The sequence below is a fragment of the Macrobrachium rosenbergii genome, chromosome 54 (genome assembly GCF_040412425.1).
Source record: "Macrobrachium rosenbergii isolate ZJJX-2024 chromosome 54, ASM4041242v1, whole genome shotgun sequence".
Lineage (NCBI taxonomy): Eukaryota > Metazoa > Arthropoda > Malacostraca > Decapoda > Palaemonidae > Macrobrachium > Macrobrachium rosenbergii.
Genome location: NC_089794.1, coordinates 35243428 through 35264561, shown reverse-complemented (window position 1 = coordinate 35264561; position 21134 = coordinate 35243428). Strand labels below are relative to the sequence as shown.

Below are 21134 nucleotides of genomic sequence, written 5' to 3'. Positions count from 1 at the left end.
GCATGAGGTTAGCAACCTCATCTCAAAAATCAGTGCCTAGACCTTCCAATATAATGCATGAGTCTGATTTGCAAGGAAATGGGTTACAAAGAGGCCTAATAAGCCAATAACATGGGTGAGTACAGATAAATAGTGGGGTCTAAACTCTTAGTCAAAAACAACTCATTAACAATTAGAATTGATTGGAACTGCAAGAGAATTCCATAGTTCCTTAATAAAACAAAAGTTTATTGATTGGTTCACTTGATGGCATTATACTATTATTATTATTATTATTATTATTGTTCATAAGATGAACCCTATTCATATGGAGCAAGGCCACAAGGGCCATCGACTTGAAATTCAAGCTTCTGAAGAATACAGTGTTCATTAGGAAGTAGTACGAGGAGGTAAAGGGAAATACAGAAAGAAGAGATCTCACTTATTAAAAAATGAAAAACAAATTAATTGATAAAAATGTATTAAAAAGCAAGGGGAATAGTATTAGAAATTTTAGAAACATCAAAGATATTCTCCAACTCCAGGTTCGTTTCTTCTTTATGGCGTCCTGGAAAAACATCACAAGGACTTTGGCAAAGTTGCTGTTACTGTACAGCCACTATAATAATCATCATAAATAAACAGATGGAAATTACATACCAGAGTGTTTTCGAGTTTCGCTCCAGATACAACAGAACGAAATAACTTCTAGAAGTTTATATTTCTCTTTTTATCATCTTGCCTCCTTTAACTCTGGTTAGAAATTGAGATTTAACTTTCAATACTTGAGAGTGCAATGTACACGCAAGCGGAAATTTCACTGTGACACTTTTTATTTCATATATTTGTCTCTTGAAGGAATCATTTTCATCAAATGTTACTAGTGTGAATTTTTATTTTATATATTTGTCTCTTGAAGGAATTATTTTCATAAAATTTGTGATCAACATATGATTTTTTATTTCATATACTGTATTTGTCTCTTGAAGGAATTAACGTCATTAAATTTGTTACCAAGGTGTGACTTTTTTTTTTATATATTTGTCTCTGAAGGAATTATTCTCATAAAATTATCCTTAAGTTATATTTCTTTATTTCTGCAATGTTGCTTTCTTCATTTTCTGTAGCATGGAAAATAAGACTGCAATTTTAATGCAGTGGTGCCTCGGTACCTAAACGGTTCTCAACTAGGGCAGTTCGGTTTTTGGAGAATTAAAGCCCTCATTTGTTGTCCATCAATTCGGTGCTCAGCAGAGCAGCATAACCAGCTGGTGCATGTATGAAATTAAATATCACATGTGTGCAGTTCCCAGCTGAGACAGGAGTACTGGTAAAGAATAGAAAAGAATAGAATAGAATACGTATAGAATTTCGACCAAAAGTCAAGTTCTGGGACCTATGAGGTCGGTCAGAGATGAAAAGGAAATCGACAGTAAGAAGGTTTTTAAGGTGTAACAAGAGGAAAACCTCGCAGTTGCACTGTGAAACAATTGTTAGAGCGGGTGGAAAGTCAGATGGAAGAAAGAGAATGTGAACGGGGGTACAGTAAAGGGAATAAAAGAGGTTGCAGCTAGGGGCTGAAGGTGCACTGATGGCACTAAACCCCTATGGGGCAAGAGGAGCAGTCTCAGTTCACCTGTAGCTATTGCTCAGTGCAGAATTCAGCAAAAATTTCTTATGTGTCTTTTTGTGGGTACGCCACAAATCAGATTGACTCAAGAGTTATGGGTTTGTGGTGGTCCTTGACGGCTAGTCCTTAACAATCCCAAAGGAGGATTGAGATTACCCTGGGCTCTCTCAACTTGCAGCAGAGGAAAGACTAACTACAACTCAGCATTCCCACCCCCTCTTCTTCCTCTTACCTGACTTTCAGGCCTGAGCTTGAGAGCAAGGAAAAAATGGCTGAGAAGGCATTCAGCCTGTGAGCAACTAATCAGGTTTTTAGAGTAAAAATGATTCTTCTCAACCCCTAAGCCTATGGTAAAGCTGTCCCAAAGGCCAGCTGTGCACCCTAATTGTCAGTCAGCCTTTTCGTTGCCATTGCCTCGACCTATCTCTGTAAAAAGAGCAGGGAGTTCAGCATCAACCAGTTATGCAGCTGGTTGCACCCTAGCATGGAAATAAGGTCATGAGTGGCACTGTGCTTCTTTACCATAAGGCTAGCTGACAGGTTTGCAGAACGGCACCAAAAACCCATGGAACTTTCCTATGTCCTCCTATGAAGAGGAACTGGACACAGTGGAGTCCATCAACGTGCTGAAACAGGGGTTCACCCACCAGGCAGAGCAGAGGGTGGCCATAGCAACCAATTCCATGGCTACTGATTCAGAGGAAGAAAGAGAGATTCTTTCCCTCACAAATCATGCCATACTGATAGGTCTACCTGCAAGGAACAAGTTGCCTAATCCTCTGGCATGCTAGAGGAATTGCGACTCCTCAAAGACCTGGTGGAGGGAAGCAAATTTTCCATATCAGCACCCAGAGACTCCGCCTCTTCCAGCACCACATGGGCAGCCAACAACAGTTTGCTCTTATTAAGACCAAAGGTTTATGGGTTACCAACAAGTCTCCTCATTGCCCTCATGAATGAACCCACTGATCTCACAGAAGTGTCTCTGAAGCTCAGTCTTGTATAAATCCAATACAAAGGAATCCTCCAGTACCTTAGTCTCCATACCAGACTGAGATGGCCCCTTCACCATAGAAGGAGTAGCACACCATACTAGAAAATGCTCACTGGACCAGTAGGCCGCTAACTCAGCATCCAAAGGAGTAAGTGGTAATCCCCTATCTGAAGACAAGGAACATGACAAAGACCAACCAACCTTCCTATCTATAAGAACCCCAAGCAGCAGCACTAGGCCAAGAAGAGCCCGTGCTGGGTATCAGGGAGCAATCCCCTGGAAACCCCTGATCCATAAATAGCATAATTCAATACAGTTCTACTTTTGCAATACTAAACTGTCCAAATAGTTCTAATCTTTTCTGATGTTACTAAAATACACCTTCAATTTCCAAAATGGGACTATGAGAAAACATAAAAAACTATCAATAAGGTACATTCACAAATACTTCACAAATACATTAGTACAAGTTTATTAAGTATTACATAATAAGATCTTGAAAACAGAAGGAGTCAAGACATGCCTTTTGAGACTGAAGGAGGTATAACTTGAAAATTCATGAGTATATTTCCCTTTGCTTTTTTTATGCATCTCTCTAAAAACTCATCTACACAGTGAGCTCGAAATAGTACTAAGTGTCGATTACTCTTGTAGCCAAAACTGATGCTAGTCAGGTTGTACCCTGGAGCCAAGCTGTTAAGATGAAAATAATGAATTAATATTCATTAATGAGCAATTGTCATTGCATATGTAATTACACTGTTAAAACTATTACAGCTCAAAATGGATCAACAAAAGAAAACAAGCACACATTGCAATGGCTCAGCATCTTGCCACATAGCCCAGGATCAAGGAAAATTTAATACTGTACAGTACTTACTTTTTTATCAATACTTTCCATTTACAGACTGGTTGATTGCCCTAACTCCAATTTTGGCAAGCCTTCCTTGCAAGTTGGCTTTCAATCTCAGTTTAAGAATCCTTTCTCAAAATGGGAAAGAACTGAAATGGTTGTCTGCTTGCATCCTACTGCATCTTCATCAACCATCTAAATTTAATTTGACAGTTAAAAATAAATATGTTAAAACTTAGTTTAAGTAGGCTAAATGTAAGAATGATAAATTAAACAGATAAATGAAAATAGTACTCACTCGTGAATTAATTTTCTTTGTAAGCTCGTGAGTTTTGAGGAAAATATCAGATCCTCATTCTCTGAATTTTCAATGAAGTCTTGGATTACTAAACGGACCCGGTGGATAAACCTCTCGTCTGTTACCTTCTTCATTGAGAGTGGGGGTTGATGAGGTTGCTCTCCTAGTACTTTTTTCTGCTTCTTTTTTTTACCAGCAATAGGTGGCTCTTTTGGCTGCCCAACCTGTTCAACAGGCTTTTCTATCTCTTTACGTTTCAAATGCCCAAAGCCAAAGCGGCCAGCAACGAGCGATGATCTGAAAAGACGAGTGTCAGAGTTACCAGAATTAAAAATAAAAAGGCCCAGAAAGAAAAATCTAAAATGGGAAAGAGCAGCCACAATATAATGAGTTTATGATATACACCGATCCATTTTTAATTAGCCTCAGCTTTCAGTAAGAACCCATAGAACAACTTACAAAAACCATGTAAAGCCTACACAAATTCTCATAAAAACAATGCATAAATGTTTATAAATACAAAAAAACTTGGATAAATTAACAAAAATAAAAAAGGAAAACTTTACTTATTCACAGAGGAAGCTTAATTTTTCCACTCGTAAGTACAAAGCATCAACTTTTGCAAACTCCCAAATAGGCAATGAAAACACATTTTATAAATTCTCATAAAATGCAAACTCTGCACAAATTATACAAAAAACAAAGGAATACAGAAATTCTGAAAAGAACATGGTACACACTTCCACCCAATGACCACCTAAAAACCATGGTACAAATAATGAATGCATGTGCTGTCACTAATTTCACAAAATAAAAGAAAAACATTCACAAAACTCAAAAACAAACCAAAATCTTCCATAACACTCAAATTACAATGTAAAAAATCACAATTATTTAAAAAAAACTTTCATACTGACCACAAAACAATAAACTTTTCATAATTTTTTACAAAATCAAAGCTAAAAACTTTCACAAATCCACAAATACCATACTTTCAAATATTCCTAAAAATATTAACATATTACTAGGTGAGAGGATAGCCTCCTACCTGACTGGCCAGTTGAATCTTCACACGGAAATGCCATGCTCCTGGTCACAACTTTGAGCAATGGCTCCTGTAATCTCCTATGTAATCTGCCATAGAGATGCAAGATCGATAAGCCCTAAGCCAGTGTGTGATGCACCCGAACTTAAGGGTAGCACATGTTAAAAGGCAGCTAGTATCTGGGTCAATAACATAATAAGCAGCTCAGATAATAGCTCAGCTAGCTCCCAACCCCTTGTTAGAAAAGAGTTAAGGGAGTGACACCTTATGAGCCCAAACTCTAAGGCATAAAGGCCTTGTTGTGAAATCTGCCAGGACAGCACATACTTGTCCTGACTGCTGCCTTGCAAAGGGAGAAGAAAGGAAGAAGGGAGAGGCAGTTGTTCACCTATTCAACCTACAGCCTTATGCCATCCAAGTGCCTTGGGCAAGATGCTTTTTTTCTTCTTTGATAGGGACTTGGAGATTACAGAACCACAGGTCCTGAGGATAAGGGTACAAGGACTTGTGGGCGACATCAAATAGGGTAGTGGGGGATAAAAGTAGTCTGTTGCTGCCAGACATTTGCCCTCATTACTGTCTGGAAAGTTCTCCATACGTCTAGTGACAGGCAATGGCCTTGTTTGCAAACTCTCACCTGGACTCAAACTTCTTTCTCACAAGACAAACTGAGAGTTCGCTTGATCACTTCATGAAACCAGAAGGAAAATGTATTCTGAACACCCCCTTCTGCCTGCTAGTACTATATAAGACTGCAATACTCTAGCCTAAGAGGTCAAGTTCTCTTAGGCAGTGCTACAAAGCTCACACTTGGCATGAAAACATCACATCCAGCTCACTACTAACAAATTCTTGGAAGGAATGGACTGAAACTCTTAAATCTCTTGTCAGTGACTGTGTTTGCCATAAACTCATGAATAAAAACCAAAGGAATCCCAACTTTCTGAGAACCAGATAACATACAGAGGGCATGCGACTTGTCATAGCACTATATCAAGGCTATGGCTAACAGAGCAAGTTTTGAGGGCAAGATCTGAATCTGAGGCCTCACTCAAGGGCTCTCTCATACCTGAATAGGCTGCGGAGAGTTCACACCCCACCTTGGAGGTGGAACCTAACAAGGTGGGCCACTGCAAAAGGAACAAAAAATATAAGAATCAATGTTTATGAGTGATAAAAATCTAATGAAAACAACACACTTACACCTAGTTTATCTACATTAGTCTTGTATCAAACCTGACACTCCAAGAGCAGAAATGTTTAAGCACACAATACAAACAGCGTTGAAACAAACAAAAGAACACTGGCAAAAGCTCAACAACCAGAAGTCAAAATTCTATGAGCAACAGAACCATAGTGGAGACATGTCAACTCAAAGGTAACTCTTGAAAAGTAAAGGTACAGAGACAGTTGAGTGGGCAGGTACGAGCCCTACCTCAGTCACTCCTTTAACCATCTTTTTAACAAGCTCAATGACCAAATTCAGCTCAGAGACAAGAATACTGTACTCATACATAAAAGACAAAGGTTAGTATATTTTGTCAGAGAAGATAATACCAAACACTGATAGATAAGGCAAAGTAAAAAAAACTACAAATTACTATTTCTCACATAAACAAAACTGGTCTTTGGGTGGTAAGCTACCATTTATTAGTACTACAGTAAAACCCCCGTATTTGCGTTCTCACTATTCGCAGACTCTCATATTCTCGGATTTCTCTGTGGAATGTATCTACCACGTGATTTGCGGAAAATTTGCCCATTCGTGGTGTTATTCACTGAGAAATATTCACTAATTACTGTAGTGTATTTTCATATTTTCATGACTAAATGCACTTTTTGTGATAGAACTATTAAAATACTCAGGTATAAGCATTTTTGGAGGTTTTTTTTTGTGTTTAAACTATCAAAATAGGCAGTTCTAAGTATTTTTAGAGGGGTTTTAAGTATTTGAGGATTTAGCTATTCACAGGGGGGGGGGTGTGCAGTACGCATCCCCGTGAATACGTGGGGTTTACTGTATACAGTATTATAAAGCCAATTAGCTATAAAAATGTTGGAAATTACTGAATTAAGCAAAACACTAATGAGGACAAACTTTACAGCATGAAAAATTATGAAAATAAGTTGACACTTCCTAATGTGCCAAACGTTACACATACACAAATTTGCTTAGAAAAAGTGAAGGAGGTGAAAAAGGTGAGTGTTTAGCCATGATAATAAGGGAAAAACTGATAAGTTAATACTTTTTTTGATCACTAAAAATTGGGAGACTTATGGAACCATGTACATTACTACAGAGACATGAACAGTGAAGAGGATGATTGATTCCTACAGGCAGATCCAGGCAGCTCATGAACAAACAAACACTCTTCTGTCTGGAAGACAAATGACAATGTGTCTAGGGACACCTCAGACCAAGAACTGGGGCATTACCCGATTGCTGTGGCTATGATAAAACAGATAAGTATACTCGTACATTACATTTATTGATGGTTACCTCAACTGCAAAGTATGTGCTATAAATACACTTTACATTACTGTGCTCCGCTACATTACAAATAACTGTACCCATATGCTACATCTAGAATCATATCTCCAGCACATACTGTGGGTAATTTTACTTAATATTACACATCTGCCAACAAAAATGCTCAGACATTCACTTATGTTTTACTGAAATCCACCTAACATATGGAAACAATGCTTCAGCAAATACAAGACAATAAATAAAACAATAAAAACCACCTGACAACTGTACGAACAACCCAGGGTGCTCTAAATATAATAGAGCACTTTTTCTTGCACAGTATTAACAAGACAAACTCACCTAATAGGTTCTGTAATGCCTTCACCATCTTTACCAAGGCCACCACCATCCCAGCCCATCTTTTTCAACATCTTACTTCCAAAGGTATCGGGACCTGATGAAACAATTGCCATCATTCCTGGATGTTGCAAGGGTTCAGATATTTCCTGTTGGCCAGCTTGAGCTTTATGCAGCTGCCCATCTTCTATCTTAATGCTATGACTTAGAACATTATTTGTAGACAACTGACTTACTGGAGGTACAGCTGGGGCAATAAGATCTTTAAAGATATCTCGTAATGTAATCTCGGCTTGATGTGATCTATACTGTAAAGAGAGAACACCATACATTCAGGCTGATTCTATGAAATCTTGGACTTAAAACGAAAACCGCATACTAAAAATATTACATTATTCAGCAAGATTATTAAAATAAAAAGCAAGGCTAAAATGTTTAAGAATAATCCAGTCTCTCTAATCTCTTCTAAAAATTAAATGATTATAGCAGGTAAGCAGATTAGGTCTACGAAAACTAGGCCTCAATGTATTCAGTTCATTGGAATTAACAAGGAAATGGCTGTCCAAATAAGCTAATAATATGAGATATCATTCAACAACTTTTAGATAAGAAAAAAAAAGCAGTGTTTCAAACACAAAACATTCCTACTCTGAACAAAATTCTAAGGTTTAAGGCACAGTCATGATTAAAACCAAAGTTACAAATGTTTCAAAAAACACTGAGTTGAGCTGAGTTGAATATAGAATTTAGGCCAAAGGCCAAGCACTGGGACCTATGAGGTCATTCAGCACTGAAATGGAAACTGACAGTAAAAGGTTTGAAAGGTGTAACAGGAGGAAAGCCTCGCAGTTGCACTAAAAGCACTTTGGCACATATGGAAAGACTAAAAAAAGTTAAATGAAACAATGGGCAGTCTGAATGTGATCTGGAAATCAAAGAGACTGAATTTACTTCCAATGATCTGGAAATCAAAGAGACTGAATTTACTTCCAAATGTTTCACATTAGGAGTGTCAATGACAGCCGTTTTGAAATATGTTCTCAAAATTGCTCATTAGTTCCTGAGGACTTTAAATTTAATTTTTCATACCTCTCTGTTTCACCAGGTTGCACTCTCATACACACATGAGCACTGCACATCTTAAAATTCCCACATTACTGTACTAAAAATTAAAGAATAATTATAATCATCATCACCAATCCACTTTTTTTCTCGTTTTGATTTAAAACTGCTCTGAAGTTGTTTAGTGGGTAGTTTTACCTACATTTATGGTACAATACTCTTTTAAATTTTCAAATTAAAACTTTGACAATCTGTGATAATGGAGGTTAGATTTATGGAGATGCCTTGACCCAGATTAAGTGAAGTCAAATTTGACAATTTTTTGACATTTCTGACTTCCTGGATTAATAGTATCTCGCTTATTTGTGACCATTTGTAACTCCGTTAGTATCAGGGCTTTATTGTAAGAAGTTGTGCAGGCCAACTAGCATTTACTCTTCATAAAAATGCCGCTTATTTGCTGCTTGCGGATGTATGCAAAAATTTAACAAGACTACAAATTCATCTGTTACCTTTCATCGGTGGGTACTAATGACCTGGAATTATGTTAGGAACGTCATTACTATTAGCATTAAAAAAAATGATTATTTGCTACATTTATGAAATATCAAGAATTTTGTTTCTTACTGTCTTGAATACACAACTGATAGCTATCCTCAGTACTGACAATGGATAACCTATGAATTATTTTTGTTTGCCTTGCAGTTTTCCGAAAGATGAATATTTTATATGATAATTTAATAAGTGGTGATGACCCAAAATTAGATATCTTAATGACATACAATTAGTCAAGATTATATTGAACTTTTCTTTGGCAAAATCAGAAGTCTGGGGGGTTGCAACAATAATCTTACTTCCAGTAATATTGCAAATTCATCTGCACTGGCAATAAATGCTTCTTCAGGTAGGAACAGGTTAATAGTTAACAACTGTAATGTACTGTATGCATGAGAACCGAATGAAGATGATTACACGTTCCTAGTTCTCGTCAGCTGCCGCTGTGCTCCAACATTATTGTTGGTGTATTGAATAGCTGGGCTCTTTGTGTACAAATTAAAAAAATCTTTGTGTTGCGAAACATGCACTGATGCTCTAACTGGTGAACCAAAGAGCAGAATGCAGTGCTTAATTAGACTGAAAAGTAAGGGAAATCTAGTTCACCCCTGGATGATGTCATCAAAATATGGCAAAGATGTGAAAAAAAAAGTATCTTTTTTATGAAAACTGTGACATTAGTCTCGGCAGGTAAGATTTTCAGAAAACTGTTAATGCACTATTATACTAACAAGCATATTTTTTCAAAAATAGCCGATCACATGTATGACAACGAATCAATAAAAAATCATGTAATTTTGCTTATTAAAGCCACGACAGAAAAGCACTTAAAAGTACAATATTCCTATACTGCAAAAATGTTTTTGGCAAAAATTCTGGCTCAAAACAAAATGCAGTCTCGCCAGACATATATGAAACTTATTCACTTCAGTGGCCTGTAATTTCAATTTTAATGATCAGTCAGCACATTACATACATTTGTATGCATGTATATATTCTTATTGTATACAGTGATGACATAGTATATATTCATATTTGTATAATATGATAACCAGGTGTTTGGGATTTACTTTATTGACCAAACAGCTGAAAGTTTCCACAAAAAACAGCTGTTAATCTCATAATGTCATTTGGAATTTTACTCAAGGGAAGGTTACTGTGTTTTCCTTATCCTGAGATCAGCCTGTTTTACTAAAAATATTGTACAGAGTCGGTGTTGTTTCACTTATGTGTATGTTTTATATTATCCATGTATCTTTATTTCCCTTTAATTGAAAATAAATAATGTGCATGGCTCAGAAAAATTTTCTAATTTTTCCATGAAAGAAAACAAACGGAACAAAAGGAAATAACAAAAAACAAAGAGGGGTTAATCTATTTCCATAAGTGCCAATCCTTTCCAAAGGTCTTATTGACAATCTTTCTGGGAGTGGGCACTGACTGGCCTGGCCACATGGATTGGTGAAGGGTTTGTATGATCAGGGCATCTCCATAAATCTAATCTCCTTGGTTAAAAGTTTGTATTTTCAAAAACAAAACATGTGCGCATAAATTACACCAAGAAAGTTCTTGTTCAATTTTACTGCTTCATCAAAAAGAAAAACATTTACTGCTTCATCAAAAAGAAAAACATAAGATATGGATAAAACAAATAATAAAAATCATTCACCAACCTGGTTACAAAAAAAAAAAAAAAGATAAATAATCAAGGCTGTTTTTGGAGACCAAATTTTCGAGTAAGTTTTCCAATACTGAATTTTCTAATAACTGTTGTAAACAACCCAATACAATATTGAAAAACATACAGACTCTTCTCTATTTACGAACGAGTTACATTCTGAACAGGTGTTCATATCCTGATTTGTTCCTGACTCCAACTTGATATACTCAGAGTCAATGAGTACAGTGCCATTTATGTTTTTTCATACTAAAACACAATACTAGTACTGTACTACATTTCATAGAGTATTTTATTAATACGAATGATATATAAAACCTAAATACATTAAATACATTAAGCAAATTATAGTAATAACACAGTAAAGTGCAACCTTAATTTACGATCAAGGTTGTTTGTATCTCTGAAAGTTTGTAAGTAGAGGAGCGCCTGTACATACACCTTTAAAGAGAAGCTGTGGTTCTGAACTTATTTCATGCAAGATCTCAAATTTCCTCTCTTAATTCTACATCATGTGTAATGCATGGTAAATTTACTCTGAACTCAACAGACATTTTACAAATACAAATGGCCATTATGTGTAAAAAATTATCTTTCCTCCTAATAAAACATCTTTCAACTATTACTGCTTTCACTTTCCAGGACTCCTAACACTCCTTCATTGAAGAGGGTTTGGGGACAAACCAAACTCATTTTCCTACCAGCTGACTTCTTGTTCTATCCTTTGCATTAAAAAACTATCAGTTACTTGACAAAAATTATTACCTTGACGGTGTAACAACGACGGGACATTATCTGAAGTGCCTGCTCTGCTGCTTTATTCCACGAAGCCATTCTGTCCAACCCTGTGGCTGGTGGAAAGGTTTCTGGGATTCCCTTTATCATGGCTGAATATTCATGATCACACCTAAAATATATGGTGAATCAATTAAAAATATATCATAAGAAAAAGAAATCACACCAATAACTTTGAAATCGTAAATGTGATCGTAAATTAAAACTGTGTTCAGAATGCTCCCCCTTTGCTATTCATAAGTTCAAATTTTGTCCTGCTCACCTATTCTCTTTAGTTACAATTAATAAAGTACTTTACTCTATAAAATACTGTACTGTATGTAGTGTACAGTACTGTGTTGTGTTTTAGGATGAAAAAATGTACAGTGCTACATTGACTTTTACTGTACATGTGAAGACCAACTTATGAACTATTCAAGATAAGAACAGCCATTCGGAACATAACTCATTCGTATGTAGGGTAGTGTCTAATCCTTTACATTTTTATTAACTATATTATTACTTTAAACTTTCAAACTGCAACCCAATCTTTTTCTGTCTCAGTAAGAATACAGCAAAAAAAATTTTGACCCCTAAAATTACATGAACATAATATTCAAGACTTGACAGAGTATCCTCTTTGAAACAATGTTACAATAAGTAGTCAATCTGTCTGTCAACATCTCATACTGTACTTTAAATGCATCAACAAGAGAAGTCTTTATTTTTGAAGTAAAACCCAATAGATGGCCTTCCCCTCAATCTAATTGAACAGTTTTCCCTTTTATTCTATTTTATAAGTCATCACTTCCAACCTTCATTTCTTTACTGCTAGCTTCTTTTAAGAAAAAGTAAATTCAAACATATTGCATGGAAATATCCGAGGAAAGGGAATTCAAAGGAAAAAATTGATCAGAATAGATTCTCTTACTATAAATTGAACTACACAAGAAAAAATGAGCCTCCCTTTTGGTTACTACTATCTGTACAAAGCCAAGTAAGATATTGCAAAAATGTAAATAAAGAAAAATGTATGTCCTCAGTTGATGGGATTTTGATGGAAAAATAGTTTTATGTTTTGTGGTTGCTATAACTTAATAGACTTTAATTAAGCAAATATTTAAACATTAGTACATACATTTGCTGAGTCTTATTCAAATAGAAATCCACTTCATAATCTGAGAAACTGGCAGAATCCATTAATGTTAGGTAAAATGGTATCACATATTTATGCTGATAAGTTCTATCAATTATGAGAAACTCAGCATATGGGTCATCTCCTTCATGCTCAGGTTTTGCCATTTCCTGTAATGAGAATGCAGAAAAAAGTTTATTGTTAATAAATACAGTAGTATGATAAGGTTGGCTACTTAAAGAAAAAACTGCCAGGTTATAATAATTCTTTGTTCTATAGGAAAGACCTAATGTAGTCTCATAGGATTTCAAAACCTAAGTTTTTATAATAAACTGGTTTTTTCCTAGGTATACATACCAGAGCCTTCCATGCAGAAGAAGTATTCCTCAGAATGAGCTGGAATCAGTCACTGAAACTTGGTAACATAGTAGTTAACTGGTGGTATGTGTGAGTTAGTGCTGTCACCAAGCACTTTTTCTCCAAAGACAGGGGAATGGCTGAGATGGGATTATGATAAAAGGCTCTGGTTTGTATACCTAGTAAGAATAAAAATTACTTTTAAAAATTTACTTGTTCCTACGGAAAAAAAAACCAGCACCTCTTATGTAGGAGACTCACTCCTTAAGCAGGCATAGTCTCTCAACTGACTGTCGAGTTGATTGCTGTATTCACCCAGAAATGCCATGTTCCCAGGCACAACTATGAGCAGGGTAACGATGACTTGTGAACTTCCTAATTGTCTGGCATTGCGATGCCAGAGCAATAGGACCCTAAGCCTGAGCAAGAAGTTCTGGATTCTCACTCACATAGAAAAACATTAAGAGAACTAAGTGTGACCCCTACAATGGATGAAACAAGTAGGAATGCAGCTAATATCTAGTCAGTAGTAATTGATGAGTTCTGATTACAGCTCTACCACCAACTACTCTTTCTTAAAAGGGAGAGCTAAGAAAGTCATACTTTATAAGCTGAAGCTCTCAGACAGACGCTTGACTGTGTAGCCTACCAGTGTCAGCTTGATCCAGCAAGTACTCAGCCTGAGTTGCAGCCTTGCATAGGGAGAACAATACGGGAGAAGGAAAAGGGGAGTGAATTATTTCAACCATTTAACCCCAGCCTTATACTCTCTGAAAGGCACTTGGGTTACTACTGGTTATGTAATCACCCAAGTGCCTTTCTGACTACACAACCTGTTGAGCAGCCACCACTGGTGTCAAGAAAAACGTACCCAGGGACTTACAAGCAATATTACTTAGGTAGAATGAGGTAAAGATGATCTGGTATCTGAACAAGATATGACAGGCCATGCAACTTGCCAATACACAGTTGCAACTCAGGCTAGTAGGAGGTCAGTTTTGAGTGTGAGATCTCAGACCAATGCCTCCCCCAAGGGCTCAATTGTCAACTGAGTTAGGCTACAAAGGATGAAAGTCAAATCCCACTTGAAGGCCTAGGCCCCTAGGGAAGTCTTTCTTGTAGGAAGCAATAACTGTGGTAAATTGATTAGCCCCAAAGTTGTAAATCCTTTGGCTGATTTCAGTTAAAATAAAAAAAAAATAATGTGAATTGTTTTTCAAGTAAATCATAATTATACATACTTTGGTACTGTACTTAGATGCATTCAAGCCACCGCCTCCAGAGAAAAAGATGTAGTAATTTGGGGGACTGGTTCCTGATCCACAATATACATTAATATATAATTTTTTGGTGCCCAGACCTGGGGCATTTTAAATGGAATATAGTAGGAATATAGTAGACATAAGGTTAGGTACCTCTGGAGTATCTTTTCTGCTTACAGTTACACAGCAGTATGGAATCCCAGAAATAATCTCACCATGGCTGAGTTGCAGATCATCAGAGTGAAGAAGTGCGACTCAAAAGATCGTCAAAGTCGCTTGATGCCTGACTGCAAGAGTTGGCAGAGTTAGGCTGATACACTGAACGGGGAGTTCTGGGAATCTTTCTGTTTTAGGAGAAGCAGAAGAGTCCTACTGGAGCAAAAAGCACCAGTTGATGGACTGGCATGAGCACAAGATAACAGCAGGTGGATGAAGGGTATACCCTGACTAAAACTTCTTCACATGGATGGATTAGGCTAGGTTGACAATTCTTGGTTTAAGCTAGATAGAAACTATTAAGATTAAAATACCATAATTTTGCAAAACATTTGAATACCTATCTTAATTCTTCATTTACTCATCAAAATGCACTGTTAATGACACATTATTATAAACAAACACTGCAGGCAGTAATAGCTGGATAAATAGTCAAAATTCAGTCAAGTTTTACTTTAATACCAGCACCACTCCCATGAGTGCCATGTTAAAATACCAGCCGCATTCGAATGAAGGTGAAACAAACAAAAGACAATAAATATTCCTGTAACAGAAAATTTATGATAGATGTGAGCAAGAGTTTTGTACTAACTATGTTAAGGGAGACTAAAGGTCTCACCATAAAAATAGTAAAACTGAAGACTGCTATCACACCCCTATGGTTCAGTAACCACAAGTCTACATGTAGGGTAAATGGGAGCCATGTTTAGTACCAGCCCTTGGCAATGGATGTAAAAACGTAAGGTAATTCTATATATTAGCTCCGTCCCTGTTTTTACCTTTTCAACTGGTTTTTTCTACACTTTTAGGGGTTCTTATACTGGCTGTGCATGTGTTTGCTGTCGGCCAAATGGAATGTCCCTTCGCTGTGTTTAGTACTGGCCCGGGGGGGGGTTACCCATACGTTAACATGCTAATGCACTTGCCGGACGGGATATGAACCGTTTGAAACAGACATACCTGTGCTCTGTCTTCTGAAGATCGCGTATGGAAACCCCTTGTTGGATGGACTTCAGGGGTTAATTACAGGTTAATTACACTCGAGTGCCAAAAATTAATGGTAAATTCATAATTAGCAACCAAAAACTGTAGAAAAAGTTAAGTTGGAAGGCACTCGCCGCCGCGGAGCTACTATATAGTTCTACCAAACATAAGAAAATGACAGTAAATATCATAAACATAAACAAAGGACTTAAACAAAAACATAGAGAAGGGGCAGTAAATCGCGGTCGGCGACTGGCCCAAACCAGGCAGCGCTAGTAGTCTTCCGTTTTACCCTAACAACTCCAATACCAAATAAATGCTTAAAGAAAAATACCTATAAAATTCCACAAAACTAAACCCATCATATGCGACTACCATGAAATACCTAGCTTAAGACAACCCGGCCCTATAAACCTTCTGGGACATAACCACAGGCCTGTACAGCAAAGGGTACTGTCCTATTACAGCAGCTATCTGAGTTAAGATAATTCTGCTGCAACAGCAGCTGTAATTTAAGTTAACAAACATACCTTTAGTCTAAGAGAAATATTTGCGGTCTGTTTTTCTAATCAACGACACTTTAAGCAGTCAGAAGTCGGCAGCCAGTCCAACCTGTGCCTGACACAGGTGTTGAATGTTGATAAACAAATGGTGAGTACCGACGTTTGTTTAAAGCAAGGCTTTTCCCTTGGACGTTCGAAACACAAAACTGCCCAAGTACTTTAATTTGCCTTCAATTGTGCTTATATCCTACTTATTTTTTTGTTTTTAATACGTATCAGATGAATAAACAAATACCGGAATATCTCCAAAACATATTGCAACAGACCTAATATACAGGAAACCGAACACCTCTCTGTCAAAATCGGTCGGGCCGGGTGTTGCTGAGGACATGGGTATTAATTATATTGATAAGTTCCGCAATTCATTTCCTTATTGTTTTGTAGTTAAAAATAACTGGATATAAATTTCAGAGTAATTTAATAATCAAGATTAATTCTTCACGTATGCTTCTTTTTGTCATAATCATAGCTGAAGTTTGGAACTGCCCGTTGAACGATCATTAATTCATCAAAATGTTACAGTACTTTAATGATAGTATAGGTTGTGTGTGTTTACGTGTTATAAATGTAGATTATTCTAAATCCAAATAAAATTAATCTGTGGTATAGTAAATACTAATTAGAATCTGTAACATCGGAAAGGAATTTTCAAAACTGCTGCTTGCTAGTTACACTTTGCAGGTCATCTGATTTACTTTAGTGCTTAAGCTGATATGATGAATATTCTGTTTGACATAATATTAGTGCTAAGCTGATATGATGAATATTCTGTTTTGACAACGTTATTTACCAGTCACTGAGGGATTTGCAAAATTAGCACTGGCTTTATGCCTAAATCACATACTGTATTCCATTCCTTCAGAGGGTATGCTGTCACTAAAATGAAAGTAACGTTAGTGCACAAACTTGCAAGGTACGACGCTAGGTAATCATAGCTGCTGTCATTTTCAGCAAGAATCACCGGCAGGACGTTACTTTTTATACTGTTAAACAGATTACAAGAAAATACCAAGTAAATTTATTACCATTTTTAAATAACCATGCATGAACTTAGTGAATCAAGGAATGGATTTGATTACCCTATAACTTCAAAACATGAAATTAACAATGTCATTAGGTTATAGTTTAATAAGCTTGAGGGTCAATCTACTTACGAAGAAACTAGAGGTGCTACCCCTGTTTATACTGAATAGTCTGGATCAGGGATTTAAACCTCAAGCATCAGGTGGTTAAAAAGCGACAGATTAATTTAATATAACGGTTTACCCTGCATGAAGTAGACTCGATGTTCCTCCCTAGTTGGATGAAGTTTACATTAATGTAAAGTAGCTGGTTAAAATGCATGGCTATTGCTGCGAGGTAGATATGACTGAAACTGGCATAAACGGCATTTGAATTCTTATTTACACATGTCATTTTAACACGCATCCCTAATTTCAACTTCTAATGTTTTTAATGCTGACCTTTAGTGGGAAACCAAAACATCTTTGGGAAATTTTATTACCATTTTTAAACCTAATCATGCATAGGACACAGTCCAGAGAGTGCTCTTGAAGGTTTGTGGTTGACACGTTAATATAATGTAGTAATACCATACCTAAACATGGACCATGTTAAGAGCTGGGGGACACTATAGCCACAAACTTTTCATGTGTGCGCCTTGTTTGGTGGCGACAATAAGACAGGGTAGTAATTTCATGTAGTCTTTACCACAAATTAAGTATACCTTAGTTTTACCAGACCACTGAGCTGATTAACAGCTCTCCTGTCATTAGGTTATAGTTTAAGAACCAATTGGTTACTTAGCAACGGGACCAATCTATTGTGGAATCAGAAACATTATAGCGAGAAATGAATTTCTATCACCAGAAATAAATTCCTCTAGCTGTTTCAGCCAGCCGGGGAATCGAAGCCTGTGAGTTCAGTCCAGATTTAAACTCATCAAACATCAGCTGGTTACCATAAAACTGACAATTAATTTAATATAAAAGTTGTATTTACTTTTGCTAGACAGGCTAAAAGCACTACTGCGTACAGTAGCCACCGTTTAAAGATTTAAAATAATTTTTTGAAAATCCCAGGGGTGAGAGTTGGATCTTTTTGTATTTTTATCAGTTAAAAATAATTAAATGTAAAGTAACTTAAGATTGTTACTGCCCAACAATTTAAGGCAAATTCAACAAAGCCTGTGTCCTTTAAACATTGAAAGGGATAAATCCATCAAATCTTACTTTGAAACTCAAAAATAACTGCATATATTATAGTATTCAAAACCACTCAGAGTTAACCGATTTTACCTTATTACATTTACACATGTTAAACAAAGTGATGTCATTAGAAATAATCAAAGGACAAAAACCAGTGGCAGATACCCTAATTTCAACTTTTAATGCTTTTTTAATGTTTATTTGTCTACTGGTGGGAAACCAAAACATCTTGAGCACGGAAAGAAATAGTTGAATATTTTTTGGTGTTTTTAGGCAATTTTAGAATATTCACTGATCATTTGAAGATAATTTTCTGGTTATTCCCAATTTATTGACCCACAGATATGACACTGTCTGAGAGAGGGGACTGCTAATTCAAGATATTTTGAATGGTGGGTCACACTGCCTTAAATGTTTCAGTTGTTTGACTAGAAATGAAACTTGATATATAGTTTACGCTGCACTGATCTTTAAAGTGTTCATATGGTAGTCTGGCTAGTTCCTGAACTGCAAGCAGTCTTTTGAATTTACATTAGTTTATGTTGAATGAAAGCTAGGGGAGGACTCTAAGGTTTGTACTAGGAAAGTCTTTATGGTGGCCACATAGATTTCACAGTTAATCTGTTGTACGATGTATAAATCTCAAAATGTTTCTGCAATACTGTATACATTATATGACAAGTTGAGTCTGCGGGGCTTGTAATGTTTGGTGGAGCAGGACCTGAGGAAAAAAAACAGTAAACCATAAGGGTTCAAAGAGGTTGCAACCTTGACTGTTCAATCTTTTCACTTCAAAATCACCCCCACCAGAATCACTTTCATGCATCTAAAGTTTTCATCTAACCTACCCATCTCACAGACTCATCAACATAGAGTTACGGGCTGCTCTAGGAGCAAGAGCCTGTGCTGGCACAAGGCCAGCTAAATCTGAAACAACAACAACATCAATAAAGTAGTTACGGACTGCTCTATGGGCAAGAGCCCGTGCTGGCACAAGGCCAGCTAAATCTGAAACAGCAACAACATCAATAAAGTGCAACCTACCCATCTCACAGACTCATCAACATAGAGTAACGGGCTGCTCTAGGACCAAGAGCCTTTGCTGGCACAAGGCCAGCTAAATCTGAAACAACAACAACATCAATAAAGTGTTACGGGCTGCTCTATGAGCAAGAGCCCGTGCTGGCACAAGGCCAGCTAAATCTGAAACAACCACATCAATAAAGTGTAACCTACCCATCTCACAAACTCATCAACACAGAGTTACTGGCTGCTCTAGGAGCAAAAGCCCTTGCTGGCACAAGGCCAGCTAAACCTGAAACAACAACAACATCAATAAAGTAGTTACGGACTGCTCTATGAGCAAGAGCCCGTGCTGGCACAAGGCCAGCTAAATCTGAAACAACAACAACATCAATAAAGTAGTTACGGACTGCTCTATGAACAAGAGCCCGTGCTGGCACAAGGCCACCTAAATCTGAAACAACAACATCAGTAAGGTAGCAGTACTTGTCTTCATGGTCATTATTTCGAACCCCTCTCACAAGAGTAGTAAGAGATGCGATAACGTCCCGGAAGTTCGTAAGAACTGAACTCTTATTGCTAATTTGCTAGTCTTACTTGACCAATAGCCTAGTGATTTATGAATCAACCTCCTTGCCACTTACTAAGCTTTTCAAGATTGGTTTAGGTAGTATATTTGAAATACTTTATATATTTAGATGCTTTTACAATTTAAAAAATATTCAAAGTAATTAACTTTTCGGTTTACAAAACAGTTTGAGGCCAACTTCGGTGTTCAAAGATTTATTTCACTTTAATTGTTTCATATCTGTGGAATGTAGTTCTTTTATGTTGAACTTTTTTTTTTACATGTTATGTGATTTTATTTTTTACATAAACCTGCCTTTCACATATTTAGCTTTCATTCGTGATTCTGTTGATAAAAAAAAACACTCGACTGAGCTGTTGCGTTGTCTAATACCTCTTGCATGCATGTGTTTTCACATTTAGTACTCATTTCATAAAGTTTTATTCATAGTCACTACACCCTTAATACTTGTTGCTTCCTCCAGCAAAGTCTGGATAACATGATTTTCTCTCTCTCTCTCTCTCTCTCTCTCTCTCTCTCTCTCTCTCTCTCTCTCTCTCTCACACACACACACACACACACACACACACACACACACACACACACACACACACACACACACACAATTATTAGCAGGGGAATTAAAAATCAAGTCAGAAAAGAATTTGATTGAAGTAGCTAGGTTTATCCATCATGTGATCCTATATAATATATTGTTATATTAACTGTCCCGAGTCGGACACTGTTTTCCCTAAAAGCTGAAAATTTCGAGGATCACTTTCAAGGTTGCATTATGAATATATCTCAAAGTTTAATCCTATTCCGTTAGCCCATCCTCGGGAAATCCTGCTACCACACGTACTGTACATACACGAGTGAAATCATAACCGGCTTCCAACTTCCGTTCATAGGTCATCATTAGACTAATTATGAAATAGCTGCCGAATGTGACCTTGATTCAAATAAAGCGTATACCGGTATCTGATGATAGAGTATTCGATACAGGCTATTTCGCGGATATAATAGATAGAAAACAGCAGAGGAGAAACACAATAAACACATCAAAAACCTGTTAACGAGAATGTACTAATGCGTTTCACTGAAAAAAATATATATATAATGTT

General features: G+C 36.7%; 1 protein-coding gene across 5 annotated transcripts; it reads right to left on the bottom strand.

Annotated features, from left to right (window-relative positions):
• Positions 1-3059: 3059 nt before the first annotated feature.
• On the bottom strand, positions 3060-16328 carry LOC136834967 (uncharacterized). Of its 5 annotated transcripts, none has more exons than XM_067097911.1 (7): positions 16180-16306; positions 14665-14818; positions 12834-13000; positions 11687-11828; positions 7630-7934; positions 3755-4051; positions 3060-3296 (listed from the first exon to the last, which is right to left on the bottom strand). In XM_067097911.1, exons 2-7 carry the CDS (start codon positions 14683-14685, stop codon positions 3116-3118), a joined length of 1113 nt encoding a protein of 370 aa, XP_066954012.1. In that variant the 5' UTR covers positions 14686-14818; positions 16180-16306; the 3' UTR covers positions 3060-3115. The 5 variants fall into 5 exon arrangements, with proteins under 5 accessions (XP_066954012.1, XP_066954014.1, XP_066954013.1 ...); XM_067097913.1 differs by having other exon boundaries at positions 14665-14793; positions 16180-16285; XM_067097912.1 differs by having other exon boundaries at positions 14665-14821; positions 16180-16280.
• Positions 16329-21134: the final 4806 nt, after the last annotated feature.